The sequence below is a fragment of the Ricinus communis genome, chromosome 8 (assembly GCF_019578655.1).
Source record: "Ricinus communis isolate WT05 ecotype wild-type chromosome 8, ASM1957865v1, whole genome shotgun sequence".
Lineage (NCBI taxonomy): Eukaryota > Viridiplantae > Streptophyta > Magnoliopsida > Malpighiales > Euphorbiaceae > Ricinus > Ricinus communis.
In genome coordinates, this window is record NC_063263.1 from 15293353 (window position 1) to 15311272 (window position 17920).

General features: G+C 30.3%; 2 protein-coding genes across 4 annotated transcripts; both read right to left on the bottom strand.

The window, feature by feature from the left end:
• Nucleotides 1-244: 244 nt before the first annotated feature.
• Nucleotides 245-1533, bottom strand: LOC8275248 (zinc finger protein ZAT5). Its single transcript, XM_002523683.4, has one exon. It carries the CDS (start codon nt 1387-1389, stop codon nt 352-354), a length of 1038 nt encoding a protein of 345 aa, XP_002523729.1. The 5' UTR covers nt 1390-1533; the 3' UTR covers nt 245-351.
• A 10632-nt stretch (nt 1534-12165) lies between these two features.
• On the bottom strand, nt 12166-16892 carry LOC8275247 (superoxide dismutase [Cu-Zn], chloroplastic). Of its 3 annotated transcripts, none has more exons than XM_002523682.4 (8): nt 16467-16838; nt 15707-15768; nt 15569-15608; nt 15378-15473; nt 15265-15296; nt 14992-15067; nt 14437-14490; nt 12166-12400 (listed from the first exon to the last, which is right to left on the bottom strand). In XM_002523682.4, the coding sequence occupies exons 1-8, from the start codon at nt 16720-16722 to the stop codon at nt 12375-12377; spliced, it is 642 nt and encodes a 213-aa protein (XP_002523728.2). In that variant the 5' UTR covers nt 16723-16838; the 3' UTR covers nt 12166-12374. The 3 variants fall into 3 exon arrangements, with proteins under 3 accessions (XP_002523728.2, XP_048234172.1, XP_048234173.1); XM_048378215.1 differs by lacking the exon at nt 12166-12400 and adding an exon at nt 13557-14167 and having other exon boundaries at nt 16467-16845; XM_048378216.1 differs by lacking the exon at nt 12166-12400 and having other exon boundaries at nt 14429-14490; nt 16467-16892.
• Nucleotides 16893-17920: the final 1028 nt, after the last annotated feature.

Here is a 17920-nt window from a genome sequence, read left to right on the forward strand (position 1 = left end):
AATTTTTAGTTGTGAGAGAGAGTATATTACATAAAATACGTATGTACATTTATTTATTTTTCCAAAATAAAATTATAAAAGAAAAAGATGCTCCCATCACTCACTTTTCGTGAATGAAAGGCAACCATGAACACTAACCACTTACTTACTCAAAGTATTTTAACTTCAACAAGTAGATGATCAAAGATCCGTGGGAGCATAACTAAAAACTAAAATCAAATTAAAAATTAAACTGCACAAATAATGGAAAGAATTTCTAATTATATATTTATGAATTATAGCGAATTATAATAATAATGATTAAAAATAATAATTCACATTGATCATCCCTATCATTCTTTCTTTTTCTTCTCAGTAATGGCAATCCACCAAGGCTGGTGCAGCGGAGAACACTAGAGCTTGTTGTGTTGCGGCGAATTGGAACTTGGGTTCGCGGTGGTGGTGATCATCTTCCGGTGCCGGAAGGTTAAGATCCAAAGACAGAATTGTTCTTGGCTTGATGATTCGATCATCACTACAACCATTGATACTATTAGTAGTGGTAACACTTGTTTGATCAATAGTACTAGTAGTAAGAGCCACTTGATTATTTGTGTTAGCTCTGTGCCTTCTCATGTGACCACCAAGAGCTTGACCAGAAGTAAATTCAGAGCCACAGATTGAACATTCATGAATCTTGGCCTTATTATTGCTGCCAAGAAAGTTCCCCTTGCTGCTGCTGCTGTTGATGGTGGAAATTTGAAGAGAAAGAGGATGATGATGGTGGTGATATTGATGATCAGGGCTGCTAGTGCTACTCTTATTCATTTGGCAGTCATCTTCAAGATTATGATCAACATCATTCACCATTGATGTTGTAGCTGCTGCTGCCACCGCAAGAGGAGCTTTCTTCTCTTCAGGCTTAGGCTTCTTGTGACTTGCTCTATGCCCACCTAATGCTTGAAAAGAAGGGAAGCTCCGGTTACAAGTTTTACACTCATAAACATAGAAACCTGCCTTATTAGTATTAGTTGCAGTAGAAACTTGAGAGAATTTTCTGGAACTGAATTTTTCCATTCTTGTACCATTATTGTTACTTTCATCAATAATTCTTGGGCCATCACCTTGAGCTAATAAAATCAAACAATTAGCCATATCTTCTTCTTCTTCTGTACTCTCATAAACCTCACTACAACTCGTATATGAGGAAATTGAACCATAGTACTCTTCTATGACAACGCCCTTTTCTCTTCCTCCACCATCACCACAGCCACTTGATGAACTAGAGGACACCCCACCACCACCGGCCGCCTTATGTGGAGAGGATGATCGTTGGCGTTTGGTACGCTTGCCTTTCATGATCTGAGTAAGATCATTAGATCCCATGAATTCTTCTTGAGCTAATTCCATGTCCAAGGGATGATAGGAACACAGAGAGACAGAGAGAGAGAGAGAAAGAGAGAGCTAGCTTAAAAAGAAAATTAAAAGAAAGAAAGAAGAAGAAGAAGCTTATAGTAAGAGGAGTAATGAGGGAAGCAAAGGTGGGGATAGTGGGGTTTGTTATATATAGTGAATGGTAAACGATAGGTGGTTGTTGTTGTTGTTAAAAAATAGAAAATAAAAAAACCATAATATTAATATTTTGAAAGGATAAACAAAAAAAAAAAAAAAAGTTAGCAAAGTTAAATTTTGTGAGTCAAAAAGCCGCCCCTCGTGAATAGTTATCATCAAAATGAGTCCTTCCCTAATCGCTAACTATTATTACCAAAAAAAATAAAATAATAATAGCAAAGTCTTTTTCTTGTCATTTAAAATTATGACTTTATATGCAATTAGTGTTAATAGAAAAAAAAAAAAGTTTTTAGCCTTTCACACACTTTAAATTCACACCGTTTACTACTTTGCTTCAATTGAGAATCATCTTCTCATTCTCTTTATCTTTAGTCACATGAATTAAGAATGATATAACATGTTATCAATTAGGACTGACTCAGTTCATTTACATAGCTATAAAATGAAATACTTGTGATATTAAATTGCTTGTTTTACTATTTCTTAAGGGAAAATGAGGTTGGGTTGGTAAAAAGGTGGTACTCTTTTTTTCTTTGTTATCAATTAAAGTTGATATTTCTTCTATCTAAATTCACCGTGTCGATATAAAGAAGTGTGCCTTTAAAATTACTGAAAAAGAAATAGTCGGGTCTTAATATGAAAATTAATAAATGTAAGAGTAAATACATACTGAGTATCATTTTTAAGGAAAAAGAAAAATTAAGAAAGTAATTATAGTTTTAGGTGAAAACTTGAGGTGAGGAGTTAGTGAGGGAGAGAGAAAGGGACAAAGTAACTGAAAAAGGGCCAAAAACAAGAGTTAATTAGGAGTTTAGGAGAAGTTGAAGGAGGGGTTGTTGCTAACGTTAAGAGTCAGTTTTGAGACCCACTTTCTATTATATTTTCTCTTACAGAAGGGCAAACCCAAGTCACGAATAAACACAAACCCATTAAAAGTAAAGGGTAGCATTGCACGTTAAAAGCATGCTGCCCTCATTCACTCCATGTCTTTGCTAAACTAAAGTATTATCTTCTCATCTTCCCTCCACTACTTGTATTCTATTACTTCAGATTCTTGTAGCTTTTAAGCAAGCCCAGTTACACCCTTTTCTTTTCTCTCTTTAAATTTCCTTTATATATATATATATATTCTTTTCACTTAAATTGTTAGTTATTTTCGATATACTATATCTTGAACCGTAATTTTTGCATTTAGATAAATATAATTAATACATAATTTAAATTTTATAATTAATTCATATGTGTCGTTCATCTAATATTAATTACGGCGTAATATGTCTGAAGTATTTAAAATCTTTTTTTTTTTTTTTTTAGTTCTGATGTTAATAAATGTATACAGAAAACGTTAAAATACACAAAAGAAAGCTGAATATACATCACATTATAGTTAAAAAAATTAGCTTAATTATATACACACACAATATATGTTAATGTAAGTGTCTCTCATGTAAAGCTTGTGGGAGTAGGGAGTGGAGTAAGGAGCACCATGCATGTCTAAGCCAGCAAGAAAAGAAAACGACATGAGTGACTCTATATATATATATATATGTCAAGTTGGCCTTTTTTAGTTAAGAAGGGTATGTTTACCTTACAAGTATGTGACAGGTATTCTATTCGGTGTTAGTTAGCTAAGAGACTTAAAAACTACTAATTTTAGGTATGCAATTGGAAACAATTTTCGGTAAACCTAATCTACCACATAGTATTATGTACTATCCAATTGTATTATAACATTTCTTGTTTTTACTAAATGGCATGAATATATTGGTCAGTATATAACCAGTAGTGACCGCAAATAATTGAATACCATCTAATATAATTATAATGGTATAATATATATTTAGATATCTAGACTTTAATTATTTAATCGCTTTTAACACCTTAACTTTTAATTTTAAATTTTATTTAACAAACGCTTATTTTCTATTTTTATAATCTCTTATACTCTATAATTTTTTGTCTTAATCTAACAGACACCTAAACTTTAAATAATAACAATAAAATACCTATGCATATATTATATGTGTGCATGTTAAATGAAGTCACGAGTTAAAAATTGTTTAAATATTATAAAAATATAAATTAAAATGTCTATTAAATTAGATCGAAATTAAGGTATTAAAGTGATTAAATAGTTAAAATTTAAGTGTTTAAATATACATTTGGTCTAATTATAACACTTAATAAATAATGGATATATCAAAATCATATATAGTATGAAATTTGAATTCATCTAGTGTATTATTAATTGAATTATTTGGTAGTTATATTACTTTATTAAAGATAACTTAACTTGACAATAGATGCATATTTAAATCTAAATTATGTCTCAAGGATAATAATAATAATAATAATAATAATAAATGTATAGGAGAGCTTAACTTTTAAGTCAATTTCTAAATTAAGAAATATGAAAAGGTGAGCATCACACATGGGGATGGAAATAGCTAATTGAAGTTACCTCCTGAAACACATAAAGGAAGACATATGCATATAACAAAAATACGAGTAATTAAAAGATGAGTTGGTGCACAAATACTACTCACATTTGCATATTTTGAAAATCAATTGTCAACCTTTCGTCTTTCTTTCTTTTTCTCTCAATTAAATTGATCAAATGTAAGGTAGGATATACAGAAGATGGATCAATTATCCTAGCTATCATTACTCAAATAAAATAAAAAAATGATCACCATGAAGATGGATTATATATATATATATATATATATATATATATATAGAGAGAGAGAGAGAGAGAGAGTATGCTCCAGTGAGTGATATCTTTGTAGAACAAGTGGAAGGTTTGGTTTTGTCAAAGAAGAAAAATAGATAGGCAGACTGGTTAGCCCTGGCCGACCAATGTTGTTAGTTTTACTCTATCCAATTAAACATATTTGTTTCCTCATTGCTATATACTAAATTGGCAAAAATTTATCCTTTTTATTAGAAGTATATATATAAAAAAAAAGAAAATTTATTTAAAATTTCGTATATGCTTTCACTTATACATTAAATCGATAAATAATCAATACATATTTATATAAAAAAAAATATATTTTGTTCGATGTTCTATAGCTCGTAATTATTGAGCTTTTGATAAAAGAAAAAGACATTTGGTAATAAAATAATTTCTTTGTTTAATTATTAACAGAATTTCATAATTAAGTGGTTCGTGTACCGTTGACCTTTTCTTTCTTTTACGATCGTTAACTCTCTAATACGAGATTAAGTCGATGTGTTTCTGCCTAATTTGCATGCCCATTAAAGAATGCTGTGTCTCTTTCCCATAGCAAAAATGGCAAATTTCATGGTTAGATTCATTGGATATGCAAACATCATTAATACTTTCCCTGCCTTTTCAGACATGTTTATTGTAGTGAATATATAGTACTAGTTTTTCTTTTCTTTCAATCTTTAGAAATGCATGCATTTTGCTATAATTGGGCTCTCTTCGGCAAATACAATTCCTATTTGACACACAAAATATGGGAAGTTAGTAGAATTGGCTTGGAAACTTTATGAAAGGAGAACGCTTTACTTTGCATGAACCACAAAATCCAAGAAGTTGAAGAACACAATTACAAAGAAAGAAAATGGAAAACAAATCTCTCATTCATGTTATTAAATTATACCGCTTAGCCGATCCTATACTTCTTTGTGGGGTTGGGTATCTAGCGGTTCGTCTAAGTTCATTTGAAAGTTTTCGAGTTTGAAAAAGTAATTATTATTTTAGGCCCGTTTGAATCTGAACTTTTTTAATGTGTTTAGAAATATTATCTTTTTAAAATTTGCTTCATAAGATTGATTCGTCCAAAAAAAATATGAAAAAAAATATTTATACATTTTCGAAAACAAACTACACTAGTTCAATATCTTAAATCCATATAGACAAACTATATCAAGTAAGAACTAAAGCTAAAAAGAATTTAAAATCCAATCAAGTTATAAATGTTAAATTTGGTATTAATATTTTGTAATTTAGAGGTTTGACATTTAGATTTTATCTAGTGACAAACTATCTTAGTTTATGATGTTTAATTAAATTGATTTTTAATACATTAAATTTATCTGTTTATCATTTTTTACAAGCGACTAACTATAAAGTTCAAGGTGATTTCAAATATTATACATTATCAGCCATTTTTTTGCCTCATTTCAGTATAAAATTCGATTCATTTACATATTTTTGTAATTTAGAGACATATCATTCTAAAAGCGGCTTTTTATTCAGATATTTTATGTTGTTTACCCTCAAACTTCATCACGTTGCTTCTCTAGACGAGGCTTTTAAAAGTAATTCTTTAACACCATATGGGAAAACAAATTCTTCAAAATCATCTCGAGTGTAATAAGAAAAGGACAAAAGAGAAAGAAATTTGCTAGATCATTAGACACTTGGAAATGATACTTCAATGATTACTTGAAGAAAATAATAATAATTAAGAGAATCTAATGAAGGGAGTTCATGTAATCAAGCCATGCAAGTGAACAGAATAATTGAACTTAGTCTTGATCATGTTACCCTATAAGAATCTTCTTCACGAATTAAAGTTGTTTCTTGCATAATTATTTAAAAGATAAGGGTTAATTAAGTGGGCGGCCACCAAGTGATTTATTAAAAAATAATACTATTTAATACAACATTTATTTTACATAATTTATTATACTAGCTAATATGGTATTTTATTTTTTATAATTATTTCAAGAAAACATATTATTTAATTATAGAAATATATTTAATAATATCATAATTACATATAAAGCGGTATAATAATTTGGTGCAAAAATATTAGATTAAATAATATTTACTCATTTAATAATTTGCCCATTTAATTCCGGGTCCGACTGTGTGCTTACTCGTAATCCAAAAAGAGAAAAAGAAAGTCATATCTTTGATTACTTCAAGCACAAATCATATTTCTTTTCCTTGTTCAAGTGATTAATTTACTAATAATTGCCTAATACATCATCGAACAAGACTTAGTCCATTTTTAGAGGAAAGAAAAGAGGTTTACTAAAAATGGAAGATACTGTTGCAAGTGCATGTTTGCATTTTTTTCTTTGTATCAAATTAAAAAATGATTCAGCTTAAACTCTTTTATAGTTAGTGGGTTAGGATTAAAGGTCAAGTAATACTATAAAATTAGGTAGTAATAATCATAATATATGATTTTTAGAATATATATGTTAGTTGGTGCATGTTTATTCATTTATGTATTTTCTAGTAGAGTATGCTTATTGTTATATTTGTACTTTGTATAATTTAAATTATTAAATTCAATTCAAACTAATTGAATGGTTGAAATTTCTAGAATTCATATTGAAGACTATTCTCTATACAAATCATGATATTTTACTGTTATCTATGGAATATTGAATCAAAGATAATTAAAATTAATGATAAAATTCTAAATATGAGTTTATTATTAATTGTTAATTAATTACTTATACTGCCCAATATTAAACTAATTCCTAAACGCAAGGCAACTTTCCATGGCATATTAAATTCAATTTGACTTAAAACAAGTGGTCTATTTTTATTTGGCTGCTAGTCTTAATTCAATAAATAGGAATGGAAGATCTAGTGATCGTGGGTGCTTAATTGATTAAGAATTAAACAAAGAATATTCCGAGTGTAAAAATTTGTGATGGCTCTGCTACTGCTAGCTCCTTTTATCGGTGACAATTAATAAAATTGTGATATATTTATATCAAAATACATAAATGAGTTACATTAGATTAAATATTTATATTTAAACGGTAAATAAATAACGCGCACTTTAATTATTAAATATGATTATGTAAGGATATTTTATGAAAAATTTTTAAATGGATCATGTTCGATAGACTTGTCATTATAATTATGATATTTATCGTATATATGTATAAGATGTTGTATTTATATTTCTCGACTTTTCATTATAGTTGTTAGTTATGTACCGATTAATATAGATACAATACTATTTATCATAATTATAATAAAAGTTAATTTAATATTAATTATGTAAAACTGGATCTAAGATCATCTTATGAACTAAATTTGTAATAATAGTATATATATATATATAAAATTTGAAATAATTGAAGATGGGAAATGTGTATAATTGTTTATGTTGAACTTGAATAATATAAAAACAAATTAAGGGTACACATATATTGATGAAAAATGGCTTTTGAGTATCCAAGAAGAAATAAAAAAATATATTGCGTCTTAACCAGCTTCATTTGTAGCCCCATTACATATATAAACCAAAACTGTTATCCGGAATATGTGTTTTAGTAAAGATCTCATTTGTTTTGCAAGAATTAGCTTTTAAAAGTTTTAGCATCCCAAAATAAAAATAAAAAAATCATAAAAAGAACGCTACATTCGATAGCAGGTATTTTTAAATAAATTTAATTATTTGACGGATAAAAATTATTATATATATATATATATATATATATATATATATATATATTATGAATAAATTATCAAATTATTGTGTGAGAAATCTAAAAAAAAAAGAGATAAAACGGAAAGTATTTGATATGCAGAATAAATATGTGGGCACTAAAATACCTTAGTTTTTGGGGAATAGTTTTCATAAAAGAAAAGTGAAAGGTGTGGTGTGTGGGGAGTCTCCATGTTAGCCCACTTCATTACTCAAAAGATGTTGAATAAAACCAGCTGGTCACTACACTGAACTGCTAGCAGTAGTGAACTTAATACTCACTCCACTTCACACACGTCACTGACACTTTGGAAAATAATAAATAAAAATAATAATAATAATAATAAAAGAGAGAAGAGGTTGCTTTTGAGCCACAAAGAGATGAGAGCATGTTAGTTGCAACTAAGCACCTCATATAAATAATAATAATGAATATAAACTAGCAAACAAAGCTCTCCTTTATTATAATTTGTGTGTTTTATGTATATTTTCTTGGCTGTGTACAAACCTATATTCTACTTCAGTTTGTCCCCATTCAAATTTTTCTGTTTTGGGTTTTCTTTTTCTTGGTTGTCAATCAACTCACAGTCTTTGAAAGCGAAATTGGATATATGATTTTTGCTCTAGCAGCAGCCATCAAACTGGTGAAAGGTTTTAAGTTTGAATTTTCTTTTTTATATTATATAAAATTTTATTTTTAATGAGCGGAAGAGAATTACTGTTTTCGATTGTGTAGTATATAACTGTTGAGCTTTTTTGTTAAAAGAAGTTGAATAAAAGTCTTTAATTTTTAAATTAAATCAAAATCGATTTATAATATTAATTAAACTGAATAACCATGCTAGTTCAGAACTTGTTATTTTGGTTGAGTTTTGGTCATCCCCACTTTGCTCTATAGTAGTAGTGGTGTGGTGGAGGAAACATGGAAACTTTTGGAGACAATTTCTTAATTAGATTTATCAGAATCATTGGAATTGGTCTAATTGTCCACCTTTTATATAAGTAAGTCTATTTGTCTTTTGAGAATTTTAAAGAGACTATTTAAATATTGAACTGTTCAGTTTCTACATTATAATTTAGGACCGGTTTGGTATTATTGTGAATACTTATTTCTATTAATCTACTTAAAATACCTTTGAAAGGGTATTTAATTGAATGAGAGGTTCTGAACTATTAATCTACTTAAATACCTTTGAAAACACACATTTAACCTTTATTAAATCATGTCATAATGGTCTAAATGCATATTAGACTTTTGAATCGATCTATTACATAATAGGCTATCGCCCATTTGTTTGTTCTCTTTACTATTCATCTAAAATCTATGCAATTAATTTTCTTAATTAATATTAAAATCAAAACAAGCAGAACCCAACAAAATAATTCTTTTTTTCTTTTCTCCTATCTAGACTTCTGATTTATAGTTTTCAATTTTTCAAAGAGTAGCTCCATCCTTTATACATACAAAATAATATAAAGGAAAAAAAAAAAAAAAGGACAAATCCTTGTGGATCATGACTCAAGAATAGTTTTACACTAGAAGCAAAGAACACAAAATGTTAAGAAGAAAAAGAAGAAGTAAAAGTCAGTATCATAAATCACATGTTGAAAAAAATTTAAAGGTCTATGTATTAACATACATTGGTGGTAGAGGTAGTTGGGTGTACTAGTGGTAGTGGTAGTGGTAGTATTGAAATCTTTTTAAGTAGTAGTAGTGATATGTTGAGGAACCACTTTAGAAATTGTAACTAATGCTCACACCATAATAAAAAAAAGAGTGAAGAAGTAGAAAATTGAAGAGAAAAGTGGCCATCAAACCCTATGTTCCATTGACAATGACTTTATGCCAACTCCAACCTCTAAAAATTAGGTTTACACCACTCTCACTCACTAACTCACTCACTCTCTAGCTACTTAATTTGTGCTCTCTCACTTTGCCTTTGTGAGTTAACTCCCTCAATCAAAAACATATAAGACTCATTTCATACGACGCATATGAGATTATTTCGTTATATATTATAAATGTAAATATTTGTGGGTTCATATGCAGATCTTATCTAATCATTCTTCTTTTTATAGAAATTCATTGAAAACTTAATTTGTGAATTATTATTCAATTTCTAGCACTTCATTATGATAATTAATGTTAAGTTGTGGATTATGCATATGCTACACTTCATACCTCTTAAAAACTTGAGAAAAATCTTCACGTATTAATGGTTTAGCATTCAAATTTCTACTTCATAATATTAATAGATTTTCGGGTTTAAATTATTATTTTCTCTATAGTTATATCAAGCAAATGATTAAGTACAAAACTAATTTGTTTATGCAACGCAGAAGAGATGAGGAATTGTTTACCTAACTAGACTGCTTGTTGAAGCAAGTATGGTTTGTTGGCTATTCTAATTAATTACAATGATGAAATAACTGACCCACCCTAACCTATTCCATATAGCAATTATAATATTTATTTAGCACCCAATTGAATCATCATGGCTGGCTGTGTATAAAACTTTATAATGCATCTACTTATTACATAATGCCAAACCTATTATAAAACTTACTACAGTTTTAGTCTAATTGATTTGTTTTCCTTCGAACAAGGCTTCTTTTAGGGTTTTAAACTCATAATTTAATAGTTCTGGAAACGATTCCAGTGATAAAGTTCATCAGTTACTTAATTGATTATCTAACATTGGATTGTCAAACTAATTAGTGAGTGAATATATTACTTAGATTTCAAGACTACTATAAGATGGAGATACGAAGATTGATGGGTTAGTGTTAACAAGTCTACGTACAAAAAATAAAAGCCACTTTTATATATTGCTTGAAAATGAAAACATACTGATTCTTCCTTTTTCTTAAGTCAAAAACAAGAAACTTCCTACCATTATTCATGGGTTTCACACATTTGGTATAAAATCATTAGTTGCTTTTGAGATTCTAGATTTGTATTCATTTCACATTTTTCTTGAGCATATGATCTTGCAGTTAAATTTTCATTAGTCAATATCAACAGACACTCGAAGTGATTCAAGATTTTCAAAGTTTGTTATACAAGTCAATTTTATTGCTATGTTAGACAGATTACTCTTCAATTGTAGAAACTATGGAAATGGCAGTTGAAAGTAAGAGGTTTATACAGGCATTAATGAAATGTTAGCAATCAAGCAAGTTGCTTGAGCACCCTATCAAAGCCCTAGAGAACTAATTAAGAAAGAATAAACATGAAGGCAGCTCTTTTAGTTACTTAATTATTCACTAAAGAAGATAGAGCTTAGGAGTTAGATCATGACCTTAAGTAAAATTATTTCCAATAATAGAGAGTGAGGCATAAGGGTTTTTCTATCTCAAAATGTGGTCATTGTCTCTACCTAATTATTGAACTTTTCAACTCAGTATATGAAACCTTGGTTTATAAGGTCGCGATGTCAATTTGAATCTCGAATCTCACAGCTCTGAAGACGACTCTAGATAGTATCATTGAGCCAAAACTCAAATATTATTATCAGTATTGCATTATTTATAAGCACCAATCCTTTTGACTAAATTACTCAGTGGTGGTGACTGGTGAAAGAAAGCTTTGACTTCAAGTTTACGGAGACCCCAAATGCAAAGGCCCCTGGAAGTGCAATATGGTAGGCCTAGACCACTATTACCAACCCACTAGCGCAGGGCTGCACTTTCAGTGCCCAGTCCAGGCCTTCAGAAATGCCATCAGTCCAAGACCAAGCCTGTGGAGTATGCATAGACTTGGGTTCTCCTCAATGGCTACCTTTGGGGTTGCAACTCTCCTAAGATTTGTTTTAGTTGGTATCAGAATTCAGAACCATTCAACACATCTCGCAACCGCAACAGAACAGTGCAATTGGTGACAGAAGCATTGCTATGTTCATCTTAAGATTAAGCTAGCACAAAGACAAAACCCACTGATGTGGTCGCTGGAACTTCAGAGCTTGGTAATCCTAGTTCCATGGTAGAAAACGTCAATCCTAAATGAAAGGAACGGGACTATGAGGGAGTATAGTTTTGGGATGTGATTCTCCCAAAAGGTTCATATCATTTTCCAGCACCTAATAATGGATAAACGAGACATCTTAAAATCTTGGGAGAAGGAAAAACACCAGCAGTCCAACTTCGATAAGTTCGGAAGTTTAAATACCAAGTTCTCAAATTCACAGCAAAGGCATGAACAAACTTTATTAAGAAAACCAAGAAGCATCATAAATGTATGCGGCAATGACTTATTACTTGCTGTCAACAGTTGTACATCTTACATTATACCATGGGCTTGGAAAATTAACAATCAACTCTATATGGGGAACTGGTGAATGCAAGCAGCACAAAATACAGACCACACTGAATTCAGAATAGCAGCTGCCGTTACACTGGCGTCAAACCAACAACACCTGCACGCATGTGGCACCACAGGAAAAAGATGAAATTTCAATCAAGTAGAAGCTGAAAATGTAACAGACAGATTAACTATATAGCCACATAGCAAACTGAATTGCACTCAGCTTTTGAAATTCCAGATGACAGTGAAGCCAAAATGATTTTTCCAGGTTGCAACCGTGACTAGATGATTTGCTAATGGAAGACAGCCCTAGAAAATGCTAGCATCCACACAGGATACGAATACACATATCCAAATTACTTCATTTTCATGTCCAAAAGGTGATAATTTTTCTTTTCCATGTCAACTGCAAGAATAGATCAATCCAACATCCTAAGTTGGAATTCAACTACACATTGAAATAATTAAAACAGCTGAGGCCAGGGCTTTTCTGCATGGTTAGGGTCAAAAAGAACGTCATCTATACATCAAGTATATTCTAATTCTGGGCTAAATGATGATTATTACAGACAAAAAAAGACACCTAAACAGAAGACCTGTCTATGGAGGAATATACATTTTATTTATTGCTTCATAAAAATAGTTTTCATACAGGCTTGTCAACTGCTAACAACATTAGCTATTATTTTTGCCGGTTCATTTCAAATGTTTTTCAAAAGTACCACAGTATCAATTGACACAGCCAATAATCTTACCATGTTATGCACAAATGAGCACACAAATACACTGGTTTAACACATGCATTGCACATAAGCCACTTCGATCACATATGCATCAAAATGCACACAAGGAAATGTATACCTAAAATTCATAGAATTAATTTACTAATCCCTTGCTTTAACTTGAATTTTTAATCTGACTCAAAAGAAACTCTTTCAGTACACCTGTGCATTAAATGTTTCCTTCTCCTCCCTCGTGTTTACTTTCTTAAACTCCAACAACAAAATCAACTTAAATTTCTTATCACAAATCTCAATGCGCAATGAGATAAGATACCCTTACATTTGAGAAATTCTGTGTATACGTTTATAATTTGCTTCACTTTGTTGAGTCTACACATCTCAAGACACCAAAGTTATTCATTGAGATTATTCAAGCTTATTATGAAGGCAACATGTATGAGTAATGTTCAATTTTAAACATAGGTCAAAGTGAACTATCGCGTATTTTGAAAACCCTAAAAAAAATTAAAATCAAAGAAATCAGACTTCCATAGAAGGTCATATGTTATCATTGATACTAAATTGAACAAACACATTTAAAACTGATTAAAAAGTATGCCAAATTTGTGGTCTTATCAAGTTCAAGCAAAACAACCGTATAAAAACATTCAGTTGGTTCAAGAAGCTCCTCTGAGACGCTCAGACAACTACTCTAATTGAAGCAACAAGGAAGACAATAAGATGTTCATCATCCTACCAAAGAACGAAAAGCTGTGTAGATATCTCCCTCTGTAATACATGAATAAACAATCCCATTCTTGAAGTCTTTCTCTATCAAAACATTGGATGTCTAAACTCTCAAGTTTTTCTATCTCCTCCCAAAACCCAAACTTCATTTAACGTCCAAAGCCAGTTGAATAGTTTTTCCTGGAGCCTCGGACCCTCAACACTTCCACCAATTTGGACTCCAATAATGAGCTAATAATAAATCTACTCCTTTTTCAAATTCTCGCACAAAAAACTTTTTGATTTACCACTATAAAGAGATTTCGCTAATGAAAAGGCTTTCTTTGCTGCCCCGTAACCCTTCCTTTTCCAAATATTTTTACGAATACGCTTTTTTGATAAAGAAGTGCGTTTTTTGGGAACTGCAGCAACTGCCATCCAAACAACAAATAAGTTATACAATATGCACTCACCCTTGCATCAGCACATTCTCTCTATACATTTTACAGATACCCACACCATAAAATATTCCACATGGGGAAAACATACAGACACCCAGCTAACCAACATGCTTCAGTTTTTTCTGTTTAGCATCGAATTCAAGTCAAATAATCATTTAAAACATGGTGATCTCAACTCAGTAATTTCAAAAATTAGAAATGTGTCTATATAGATAAGAAATATCAAGACTTTTACATACCACATGCCAATCTTCCACCTGCGTTGCCAGTGGTCAAACTAAGTTCATGTCCACCTATAGATAACAGAAATAAAGGGAAAGAATTAAGGATGTGAAGCATGGACTCAGCTTTAAGGCATGCAATAAATAGCACATTGTAACTGCATAACAGGGAGAACTTTCTTTTCTGATTGTCTAGGAATAAAATATTGTCATTCATTCCTCAAGATATGCCCTTAATTCTGTACTAAGATAATGTAATTGTATAGAAACTTCAAGAGCATTTACATGGTTATTTTCACCTCCATGCTCATGTCCCTCCCTACCAATGCAAGTAACCTAAACCTATACAGCTATTGTAAATAAGTTATTAAACAAGTATGACTGCAGGTGAAATTGCAAGCCAGGTTTAAAATACTGAAGTAAAACAGTTTTCAACAGGTAAAACTATTTGTCATCAGCTTAGTAACCTCCAAGATGCAATGGGTGCTTACTACCCTCCTACTGCAATAAGGAATTAAGGACTAAAAATTAAATTATCAAAGTTAAGAAAAAAGAAAGTAGAAAAAGACTTGCCTTTTCCAAGGTCATCCTCAAGCTCGTGGACAACAAGCGCTCTTCCAATTACTGCATTAGGACCACTCAGCGGTATCTGTAGTTTTTTCCATCAAAATTTCAAAACTGAGTAATTGCATATTAGTAAAGATGTAAAGTCTGGGTAAAGAACATAAACTTTGTACAAATCAACATCACCCCACAACCCTGAAAAGGTTTTGGTTTTGTTGGGGGAGGAGCTAACTTATAGACACTAACCAAAGATAAAAATCAGGTCTGAATTCACAAGATTACCTGGCTATCCACAATTGTAGCTTCTGCTACACCTGTATTACCATAATTTACATGACATATTAATTGGTGCAAGCGAGAATATAAAAATGGAAGGAAAGGCCATCAGGTATTACCATCAGCATTAGCTACTATGTTTCCCAGGTCGCCCGCATGGCGGATTTCATCTTCAGGACTACCATGTGTCAAGCCCTTAGGATTGAAATGTGCCCCTGTTTCATCGCCAGAATTTTCCATACAATAAATGAAATGTTAAGAGATACAAAAACTCGAACTTTTTCAACATTGCAGTCCTTTCAATTCTCACCTGTTGACATGCATCCATTTGTTGTGTCACCATACTCATGCTACACCAAATAAAGATTAAAATAAGAAATTGCAACAAGGAAAAGCAAGCAAAATCTAGAACCCTCAGAAAACATGAGCTCAATCAAGAAAAACCCACTAGGTGGAACCCATGAAGTCCTGGAGTAAGACCGGTGATTCGAACATTCACAGTTGTGGGGCCTGTTGAAAGTACAATCAAAATCATCAACAACTCATTAAGTAGCTAAATTTAATTGGTAGCAAAATTTCATGACGAGAATGCTCTGACTCAACACTCCACTATTATGGCTCAAGACATTAATTTCCAATTAATTGAATTCAATATGGTTATCTTTCTAAAGAGCCTTATATTAGTAAACCAAACATTAAAAACTTGAAAAACAAACTCCAAAGGTAACATCTTTACTATTTAACCAAACAAACAACTTTCAGATTTATTCCAATTGAGTTGAAAAGAAAAGAGAAATCCAATTCAATAAAAAAGAAAACAAAAAATATGAAAAGAATAATAATAAGTAAAATGCACAAACCCACTTCTAGTCTTCCATTTCAAATTCAAGAAAATGCAAAACCCCTTTACCAAAATCAAAAACCAAGAACACCCATCTACTCTTTTCCCTCATTTTCTCATAAAAAAAAAAAACATAAAAAACCGCCCAAAAAACAAAAGAAAAAAGAAGTCTTGAACTGACTTCAAATCTTCATATATATATATATATATATATATATATATATATGCGGAACCCATATATCAAATACAGAAACCAAGAATACCTCATTTTCTCATCAGACAAACAAGAAATCACCAAAAAAAACCTTGAAACATAATAAATTACATTTTTTTGAAAAAAAAGAAAAGAGAAATATATAGAACAGACCATCATCTCCTTGAGTCAAAGTAACAACGCCTTCAACATTAGAATTGCCTTTAAGAACAGCGACAGCTTTCTTAGTCGCAGCCACAACGGTAAGTGATTTCTTAGCGGCGGATGAGAGAGATAGAGCAACGGATTGACGAGAGAGTTTGAGGACTGAGTTACCATGGAATAACGAATGGGTGAGATTAGGACTTGAAGCTGGAGAAAGAAGAGCGTGATATGATGGAGATGCTGCAATGATAGTATGAGCTGCCATGGCTGCTGTACTGTAGCAGCTGCTTCTTTTTTTCTTTCCTTTGAAAAAAACAAAGAAGATAAAATAAAATGATAAAAGAGTGAAGAAGAGTGTTTTTAAGTTTCTGAGCGGTGTGTCTGTGTGGATAAATAAAATCAGGTGTTTCACTATCTCCAGATGCTTCATCTGTTCTTTTTCTTTTTCTTTTTCTTTTTCTTTTACTAACAAATTGAATTTTATATTTTTTTAAATCAAATTCTGATTTAAAATATTATATATTTTATAGTAATAATGAGAAATAAAAAGTACAGTCAAATTAAAATTAATTTTATTGTAAACAAAAATATCATATACCAAACATATTAAAATTTATAAAATTTAATTTAAATCCAATGTTAACAAATTTAATAGTAATGTATATATGAATATAATTTATTAGTCACCATAATTTGTCCATTTTGCCTGGAAAAATTAAAATTGAAGCTCTGCTACTAATTGAGGGGTCAAACATGTGTTTAGAGTCAAAAATGGAAAGCTTATAGTTATTTGTCTTCTTTCAATATGGGAAACTCATAGTCCAAATCCTATCAATATAAATTAATGAATCTGCAGCACATCTTTGAATTAATAAACACCTAATTCACATTCAAAGCATATAATTATAATTATAATTATATTTAGTATTTAATATTATTTCAATTCCAACTATCTGTTGTCGTCTGCAAATTGATTTCTTTTGTTTTTTTTAAAGAGCAAATTGATTCTTCAATTTCATGATTAGCCTGATTTGAGTGTCTTCAGTTGAATGTCAATCAAGTCCTTCATGCAACTTTCTTTTCTTAAGTTAACAATTTCATATTTATTAAAATCTATTGAATAATCCTAAGGAAAAATTATTATTATTATTATTATTATTATTATTATTATTATTATTAAGAATTGCAAATTATAATATAGATAAAACTTATAACCTTAATGAATCTGATATATTGTTTCTTTTTATATTTTTAACTATAAAAATATAGAAAAAGACAAAATAGTATATTTCTAATCATTACTATAACAAATTTCATTAATATTAAAGAATTTTTTTTTTTACATTCACAAGAGAATAATTTTATATAAATAAAATTTAGAAAAATAACAAAAATAGCCATTTTTTTTGGTTTTTTACTAAATATTTTTTTATTTTTATTATGTTAAAATATAAAAAAAATAT

Excerpts from the sequence above, each read along its gene's own strand:
- LOC8275248 (XM_002523683.4), bottom strand. The coding sequence starts at position 1,389 with ATGGAATTAGCTCAAGAAGAATTCATGGGATCTAATGATCTTACTCAG.
- LOC8275247 (XM_048378216.1), bottom strand. The coding sequence starts at position 16,887 with ATGAAGCATCTGGAGATAGTGAAACACCTGATTTTATTTATCCACACA. Across the intron at positions 15,609-15,706 it reads GACTTCATGGGTTCCACCTA|CATGAGTATGGTGACACAAC; the intron begins GTGGGTTTTTCT and ends TATTTGGTGTAG. Across the intron at positions 15,474-15,568 it reads AAATGGATGCATGTCAACAG|GGGCACATTTCAATCCTAAG; the intron begins GTGAGAATTGAA and ends GCGATGAAACAG.